General features: G+C 35.3%; 1 protein-coding gene across 1 annotated transcript; it reads left to right on the forward strand.

Moving 5' to 3' along the window:
• Positions 1-4,869: 4,869 nt before the first annotated feature.
• On the forward strand, positions 4,870-9,383 carry ngdn (neuroguidin, EIF4E binding protein). Its single transcript, XM_057322832.1, has 11 exons — positions 4,870-4,921; positions 5,184-5,243; positions 5,389-5,460; positions 5,544-5,681; positions 5,789-5,873; positions 5,979-6,031; positions 6,120-6,237; positions 6,797-6,971; positions 7,221-7,368; positions 9,146-9,203; positions 9,278-9,383. Exons 1-11 carry the CDS (start codon positions 4,898-4,900, stop codon positions 9,295-9,297), a joined length of 951 nt encoding a protein of 316 aa, XP_057178815.1. The 5' UTR covers positions 4,870-4,897; the 3' UTR covers positions 9,298-9,383.
• The last annotated feature ends 401 nt before the right edge of the window (positions 9,384-9,784 follow it).

Here is a 9,784-nt window from a genome sequence, read left to right on the forward strand (position 1 = left end):
CTTCGGGCCAGGCAAGTGCATCCAATGAAACTGTCTATAGATAAAAAACATAAATCTTCAATTCAGGTATCATATCTTATTTTAACCAACTAATGTAAATTTGATCCTTCCTGTTGAGCACTAAATGTATGTTAATGTATAAACATGCAGTGGAAGCTTTCTGTAACAGATTGTGCTCTCCACTTTTAAGCGGTGTGACTAATGTCGGTCTGATATTTCCTCCTCAGCGCTAATTTGTGGAGGGGTCTTAAGCCAGCACTAGAATCTGCTTAAGCTAGTGAAAAAGGGGATGAAGTTGCACGGAGGTTAAAGACTAGAGATGAGGCAGCATGTCGGTTATAGATGGCACAGAAGCACACTAGGGGAGCTATTGAAATGCAGTGGGACTGGCCAAGACTAATTAACAGTACGGTTCAATTTACAGTATACAGGTGGAGCAATTACAGAGATGAGGCCTGTAAGCACATCTACGGTGGCTTTAGGGTTTACAATAAGACAGTATGGGGCAAATAAAACTGTGGGCACAGGCCAGTGTCATTGGTTATGCTGGTTTCAACACAGGGGCTATAGACACCGTAAACCAAATGATCAGCCAATGGCTGAAGTGATTTTGGGAGAAAATCAGGGGTCAAAATAAATTCAAAGGCTGTTAGGGGATTTAAGCGCTTGGAGAGCCTAAGAGTAATATATTTAATTGAACATCTGCTAAGACACGCTGAACTCAAATGCTTCAGTCACTTTTGGCTAAGGTTTTACAATAGATGAGATGTGCGGTTATAAAAGAGTTGAATGGTGTCCTTCTGGGAGCAAACTAAAAGTCTGGCATAAATATAAAGTTTAAGGATTTTTACATTTGCTGCTGTCCTTCTGAAACCTCTTATCTCAATATTTTGACCCTTTATGTTTGTAACTGGGTTTTTCAAATATCTAACCAATAAATAAAAAAGTATACTTTTATTTTATTTTTATTTTAATCATTTAAAAAGAACAGTGTTTTTTCCATTTCCTGAAAAAGGACAAAGCTTTTGGAAGGACAGTAATGTAAAACAGAGAATTGTGATGATTTATAATGAATAATTATGTTACAATTAAAAATGGCCTTATTTTTTCATTATTTATTAAGGCCAGATTTTCTTGCACATAAAAATGTATGGAACATTTTCAGATCATGCTTAATAAGATAATAAGATCATGAGGTTTTGCACATTTTTACACAATTTGTCAGCAAAAGTGTCACTAAACAATAATAAGCATTAAAAAAAAATCTTTCAAACTAATATTTTAATAATACTTTGTAATGAAAAAAGTTAATAAATCAGAAAAGAATGCACTAGTATTGTTTTGGTTATTGCATTTGTAGATTTTTACATGTGCACATTTAGATCTAGATTAATTTATTTGTAAGCATGTTCACTAGAAGTTAATAACGGATTAATGATAGATTTAGATTCATTGTTTTACAATCAGATCCGCTACACTCAATGGATGGATGGATCATCTAAGCAGTTATCAGCGTTTTGTTTGGTCGTGTTAAACTTACTGTTATTTCCTAATAGAGTGACAAGGGAAGTCTCTCATTCATTTCCATTAAGCTCAGCTTTGGGTTTGATGATCAGATCAACACACACCCTCTCCCACATTGTTCCACAGTTCCTCAGGAGATGAACTTAAAGCCTGGCCATCCCCAACTGATCCTGATCACCGTGGCCTGAGGGCTTCATTGAAATAACTGGGCTTTAAAGACTCGCTACTTTAAGCTCCTATGCAGTAATTATGCATTCATGTGCGGGTAATTGGCATCCACGAATATGAAATGTTTGGTGGGCCCTTAAACACTGCATCTTTGGATGTCGCCCTTGTTAGACAAAGCCTGGAGGTGTTACCCCATTTCCATCAATTGAGAATGCTGGGAAGAGGTTGAAACGGCCTTGTGTTTACAGTAAACTTAGGGGAAAAATGCTGAGTGCTACTGAATTGCTATTCACCCACGTATTAGTATCTGCCCCCCCAACTCCACATCCAGCCATCAATAGCTGGAGTCTTAATTAAACAAGCAGATGCAGGAGTGTCAATCATATACCCAGACAAGATTGTAGCAGCGTAATATATAATGTTCTGGCATTTTGTTCCCCTGACATCACTGTAAGCTCTGGAAATCACGTGAAAGAAATGCAGGCACAACAAAACGGCCACAACATAATATAGCATGTTAATCCACAACATGATACCAAACAAGGCCATTTTGATGTCTATTTGTATGTATTTTACTCAATTCTAATATGTACTCAAATCTATGCATTTCACTTTTTATTTCTATGACTTTACCTGCAGGTTTTATTTATTGATTTATACTAATATATTTATACTTATGTTACAGGAGTTATGTCAAAAAAATGCAAAATGTCAGACATAAAAAGATTATGTTTAATGCGACACACAAAAAAATAGAATTGATTTTTATATACTGTAAATGATAAACATGTTTAAATGCACACATGAAAAGTAAAGTATTGTAAAAATCAGATTTATATGTGAGAAACAGCAACAAAAAAGCAAATACATTCATTTACTTCTGATCTGACTGCGTAACAATCAGGCGAAATAACAAACAAATATTAACTCTCTCTTCTTTATCATTGATATGGGAAAAGTGTTGAAAAGGCCAGAATTATGCATGAATTTCAGCCTTAAATCAAAAGCCTCTTGTGGAAAAAAAACAGAGCTCAATTCCCTCATCTCCACAGGATTTGCTTTGCCTGCATGGTGCCTTTGTCAAAAGCAGTTGTATGTTATCTGAGTAACAGAAACAGCCCTGTAATCCTTTATGTGGCAGCACGCATAACTGTTAAAAAAGTCCCCTGGTAGCCAGTGTGGGGGTGTTCTGTGCGCCATTGTCATTGAGCAGGAGGTCACGTGGTGTTACCATTGGGCCCTTTGTAATGTGGCCCGGGTTTTTTTGCAAGAGCATGAGGCCAATCTGCTTGGATTGCTGCGCTTGGTAAGGGGCCTATAGGTTTTCAATGAGGTCTGTATTTCACTCACTTTCAACTGTTATGCTCCCAGCCTACATATTTGAGCTCAGTATTAATGTTTTAAGGGAAGCTAGAGGTGTTGTGTTATTTTATGTAGGGTCGGCCTAATTAGACAGCATCTTAAAGAGGAAAAGTTGAGTTTCACCCAGCAAACGTTCTTACCAAACAGGGCTAACTTAAGTGAGTGCACAGAGAGGGAAGCTCTTTACTGGTAAAAATAGACTTTTTATTGCATTTCCCTTTATACCATGAGAACAAAATAAGAACATAAAAAAAGAATAAGAACAAACATTCATTTAGCGGGTGTCACAAAGAGAGAGAAAAATAATAGTAATGTCGTTTGATGTTTTGTGCAGACAAAAGGGGGTGGGGGAGTGTGTTCGGGAAAGGCTTTGTCATAAGTAGACTATGTATGATTTCCTTTAATAGTTTGAGAGGACCAGACACAAATTCATTAGTGATTCCTGTAAGGGCCATCATGTCAGAAGGTTAACAGGAAGAGCGTCGGCCCTTGATTCAGCGGTGACTGCCCAAGGCCACACAGAGAGTTTTCGCTCACAGTGAGACACATCTGTCTCTATCTGTTCTCACTTTGATTCTCTCTCTATTTCTTTGCTTCTCTCAGTCTGTTTGTTCTCTCATATCACCATCAATACTTTATGTTACTATATAAATGTTTTTATTGTACAAACCAGTTAGACCATCAATAAACCAGCAATAACCAGGATAATCTAGCTTGGACCAGAATGGAAATAAGTGGAAGTTTTATTTTTTCTTTCATTACTGAAAGACTTATCTGATCTACCTGAGATCTTCTGGAATCTACGTGACATCCTCTGGATATGCCATCAATAATAATTTCATCAACATATTTACTTGATGATAATACTGTAATATTGACCTTAATATATAGTAGCCTAAGTAGTGATAAAGCTGCCCGTTTAAATAATTGAAAAGCACCCTGTTACAAATAAGAACAAAGGTCCATCAGGGTGTTCACAAAGAAACAGTTTCTTTCTTGTTCCTTAATTGAAACTTAGAAAATATTTTATTTGTCAGCAGTAATGTGTGTTGAAAGCGTTAAAATGATTCAGTCCGACCTCAACTGGATACAAAATTATAAAAAAAATCATCACACTTTTTTCTTAGACAGACAAAAAGCCTAGTGTCATCACTTGTTTGCAGTTAAAAAAAATCTAATGTGTGACTGCACTGATTTTTCTACACATGTGCACTCTTTAACCGTACAAGTTCCTCACACTTGGATGTAATATGGAGTCATGCGCCATCTTCTGGTGAAATTCAAAACTGCAGAAAGTTGACGTTTACAAAACTGTAACCATTTTGACCAAATGCCGTACTTGACGTCTTGATCCAATTATAGTTACTACTGTAAAGTACAACAGTAAATTTATTAGTGATCTATTATTGGCGTCATTGCATAGTATTTTTCATTTCTTTTGACGGTGCTGGGGTTTAATAGGCTACCAGGTTAGTGAAGATGTGATGTCACATGGTAAGAAGAGGATTAAGTCCTGCGTAAATAAAAATGTATTGTGTATTATATTTTATGTAAGAAAAGCTTGGAAAATGTTTCGTACCGCTTAACAAATAAATGAACTTTTAAAATGTAATCGCTCTTTTGAAATCCATTTTAAAAATTAAATAAACCATAGGTAAAATAAACGTAAAACTATAGAAAAATATTATAAAATATTTTGACTTAAAAATCAATTGAGCAAATATAGTGCACTGTGTTTAATGATTGAACATATGATGATTATTGCAAGACTTTTATTTGAATATTTATTGAATATTTGAGTTTTGTCCATACGTCCCATCCGTATCAAGTTGGCGAATTCAAGATGGCGGCCACCACAGTTAGAAATGTGAGTTGTTCTGTACTTACAAAGAAAATTGTATTTTCTTGGTTTAGACGTAGAAATGTCAAAACGCGTTGTTTTGTTAATTTGTTAATGTTAAATTGTATGTGTTTAAATTGTATAATTTAAAATGTTAAATTGTATGTGTTTAGAAGCAAATACAAATAGCACAACCGATACATTTGCACATGGGCTACCATGTAAGCTGCTCTGCTACATTATGTATATTTTCTGCCAAATATTTACCCGGAGTATTCATATTTTGTAGGATCTTATTGACAGTGACCTTCCTACTGCAGTGCGTCTACTAAACAGTCTCACAGAACAGGTTTGTACATTTACAGAACCTGAAAATTTCCTTACAGACATGTCATCTTATGGATAGTATCTATGAATATCATGGCTGCATACTGTACAAAGATAAGAATGGTAATGTGTGTGTTGTCATGCTGATAGATATGGTTTTATTTCAGGTGGCATCTATAACTAGTCATGTCCGGGAGCTGATAACAAAAGTCCGAGAGAAGGCGTTTCAAACATCAAAGGTATTTTCCTATAATAATTTAAAAAACAGGTACAGCTGAAAAAAATGACTTGAACGTGACAATTCTGTTTGTCTTTTCTCTAGGGTTTGTCTTTTCTGGACTTGAGATATCATCTTTTACTGTTTTACCTGCAAGATGTGACTCATTTGATCAGTTTAAAAACAGAGGGAGAAAGTCTAAAGGACAACAGCCCCATTCACAGGCTGGTAACCATTAGGACGGTAAGAAACGAAGCCCATCATGTGAAAACGAATATCTGTGGGATATTAGACTGGACTGGAATGCTAAATATTACATACATAACTCTCTTTCTCTCTGTTTTGTGTAGGTACTGGAAAAAATGCGTCCCTTGGATCAAAAACTGAAATATCAGATTGATAAATTAGTGCGGACAGCTGTGACAGGCAGCCTCTGTAAATGTTTTTATTCTGACATCGCTCTGAAGTTTTTGTCATTGCCAGATGTATTAAGAATTCAGATCCACAATCTCTGACATGTGATGGTGTTTTTTGTTCCAGCTGAGAAAGACCCTCTACACCTCCGTCCTAATCCTCAGAATATGCTCAGCAAGGTAAAGCTCTTATGCCAATAAACAGGTAATCTGCTTGAATGAAAATGCTGAACTACACCTGATTGCCAATTATGTATTGCTTATCCAGCTTAGTGAATCTGAGGAATCATTTGATGAGGATGGAGAAGAAAAAACAAAGGATTCTGGGAAAAAAGAACCTCCAGCCAAGAAATACGTTCCTCCTCGAATTGCTCCAATGCATTATGGTGTGTTGTTCAATTTGATACTGCTTCATTACAACACACAGTTACACACCAAGGCTTTTTCAGACTGCATTCACAAAAATACATTTTTCTTCCAGCTGTTGAAGTGACTGTCCACACTTTCATTTTCTAAATGATGAATTTAGAATGTTCAGACAGTCAGTGAAAGACTTTCTCATACAACACTTGAGAGTTGCTGTAAGTTTGGAAATACAAGTCAAAAATGTAAAATATAGCCAATACTCATGTTTTTAAGGACACGCCAGATTAATCAGATATTAAACTGGTAAAACATGTAATAATATCTAAATTCTTGTGTTTTTGGTGTTGTAAAAAACACCTAATCTGAGTCACAGATACACTGGAGAAAAACTGCCTGTCTACCCAAAATGAATAATCGCACATAAAAATAAAATTGGGATTTTACCCCCTTCTTTGTTTCGCTTAGTAAAACTTCATGCCATTAAGTTACAAATTCCATGTGTAAATAATGACCCATTAAAATACATATAATTTTATTAATGGTTAATGTTCATTCCCAAACTCTCCCCACTGTACTTAGAGGGGGATATGACGGAAGCAGACAGGCAAAAGGATCTGGTAGATAAACGAAGGAAAGCAGCACTCCGCAGTTCTGTCATCCAGGAGCTCCGGCAGCAATACAGCGACGCTCCTGAAGAGATCAGAGACCGCAGAGACTTCCAGACAGACCGGGAGCTTAAGGAAGATCAATACAGGTATAAACTGTAAAGCGTCATGTAAAGACATAGCCTTGCATGTATGAGCTGACAAGTTTAATTGTCTTCTATTCCTGTGTCCACTTTTAAGGGCAGCTCTTGTTGTTTTGTGCTTAGTATAATCAATTGGATATACATCAGATAATATTCAGTGCAGACTACAGTAAATAACATCAATTACTCAGTAAATATGCACTAAAAATCTTATGTGGCACTGACTTATTGCCTTTGGAAAATGTTTCTCAAAAGGAAAAACTATGAGGAGTCCATGATGATCCGTCTGAGTATGACACGTGAGCAGAAGCAAAGGAAGAGGAGGTTGATGGGAATGTCATCACAGCTGAATAACATTGCACAATTTGGTGACATCACAGCTCTGACAGGTGGAGAAGCACAGGTGAGCTGGACTGGCATCATTGTGCATGTCTTTTGAGAATTCTACTTGTTATTGTGACAATTTATACTTGCATTTATATAATGGAGTAAACGTATATGGGTCATTCCTACAATGTGGTAACTTTGGCTTTGTAACTCAAAATACATTTTTCTTTGCTTCATCATAAAACGTGTAATACATTTGAAACAAATTACTGACATGAAATGCTCCCGTTATTGATAGACATAATGTGGCGGTTTCCCATTCAGGGATTATTTAAAACCAGGACTAGGCGTTAGTTTAATTAGACAATTGAAGTAGTTTTAACAAACATGTACAAAAAAACATTACTTGTGTGCATTTTAAAACAGCACAAAGGCACTGATGTATTTTACGATATGTCAGTGCAGGTTGTTTTCAGTTTGGACAGCTCTTACATTTATTTTAATCTAGGACTAGTTTAATCCCTGTCCGAGAAACCAGCCCATAGTCAATTAATGATTTATGTTTGTGTATAATTCTTGCCATTGCATAATGTGCCTCTAGTCTTGTCATTTTTGTGATAACTTATTGAAGACTGAAACAAACAAAAATAGACATTGTACAGCCTATTGCACAAAGCCGTTTTTTGTTTATACCCAGGTAAATTCATGTTTAGTTTGAGCATACGCTGAGTTTTGACATCAAGAAGGTGGATTGGTTTGGAGCGGGTTTCATCTCCATGTTAATTTACACGGCTAACCTGCTCCGGAGCAGGTTTTATTATGGGTTAGAGATTGCAAACCAAAACTGGACCAATCAGATTGCGCAAAATCACATATATCTGACGCGGTGAAGCAAAAAAAGTTTAGTGATATGATGTTAAGAGGGAAATCTCTTGCTACTAATTTATTATTATATATTTTTTATAATTATGTATAATTCATCGTATAATTATTAAAAGTTGATAAATAGTAATCGATTAATAATAAATGAAGCATTTAAATTAATATAACTATACTGTACATATAAATACCATCTTCAGTATATATATATATATATATATATAAAGTAATGAAGCATAGGTGTTTTCATTTGACCTTTTTGTAAACCTATATAAAATATTAAAATTCAGTCGAATCACTTGCATTGATGGAGTCAGTAGTTGTCTTCTCAAACTTTCACTACAGCAGTGTTTATTCCTGCATGGTAAATGTTTTTTAATTCATGAAATTTCTTTATCTTCAGCCGAAAAGTAAGTTTGCTGATACTTGCAAGTCAAACTGATAATTCTTTCTGTGTGATTGGCTGTTTCTCAAACTTGTCTCACTTTAAAGGTGCACGCGCAACTCTGGATCAAACCTGAGTTGAAAGAGAATGTTTATACTGTACCAAATGTTGCACTTGAGTCTACCATTTATTCTTAAAACATTAAAGGGACATTAGAAAACTAAACAAATATAAATGTAAAATTAACCAATTATGACTTATTTCTGAGAGCGTTAAATTCACATAACAAGATTTCAAAACCATTAAACTGGTATGTGGTGGGCGTTCTGGCGCATCATCCAGGTGGATGCTGCATGAGGAGATTCCCCCTTCCATGTAAAGTGCTTTGAGTACCCAGAAAAGCGCTATATAAATATAATAATAGTTATGTCATTCATACAATTCTAGAACTTTTCCTACTTTAAAAAGAGCAGTGTTCCATAAATTATTTCCAGGTTGAAGTGGAAATTATTGAAGTTCTGAGAGCATGTGAAGGCAGCTTAAAGGCAGACATGATCAACCTCACTGAATGCTTTGTTTTTTTTTGTAGGATATTGATCGTCCTAAATCCAAGAAAAAGAAAATGAGTAAGAAAGCTAAAAAGAAAGGTACGTATAACTTTGAATTTAAATGTGCTTTCAAAAAAGAAAAATTGCTTGAACACATTGTTTTTTTTCTACAGCTTTCAGGAAACACAAGTAGAATTCCTGATATCAAGGACCAAAATCTGAGATGAAGAAAATGATTTGTAACTTTGACTTTCAAATAAATTTGACTGTTATATCCATTTTGCCTTTCATTTCTGCTTTACACAGCTTCTGTACTAACCAGAACAATTAGCATTTGAGTTTTGCAATATTTTATTTTTGTAGTAATTTATGGCAAATCTTTTTGAACAGTTTTGTTAAATCATTATGCACTTAACAAAAATTATCTAGTCCAGAACGATGAAAAATTAAGGAAAAGACCTCAGAGCTCATTAAAAGAAACTTCTAACCTAATGTAGTGTGCCAACTATAACGCAGTGTAGAGATTTTCCTCAAACTTGTGGCTCGTAGGTGATCACACAAACCAATAAACTGCACATCATGAATGCACTAAACAACTTTAATATGTACACTGTCACTTTTAGAATGCTGTTTCTGGGCAGACCGATGCCAGACAAATTAAAAACAAAGACAAATTATTT

The sequence above is a fragment of the Triplophysa rosa genome, linkage group LG23 (assembly GCF_024868665.1).
Source record: "Triplophysa rosa linkage group LG23, Trosa_1v2, whole genome shotgun sequence".
Taxonomy (NCBI): Eukaryota; Metazoa; Chordata; class Actinopteri; order Cypriniformes; family Nemacheilidae; genus Triplophysa; species Triplophysa rosa.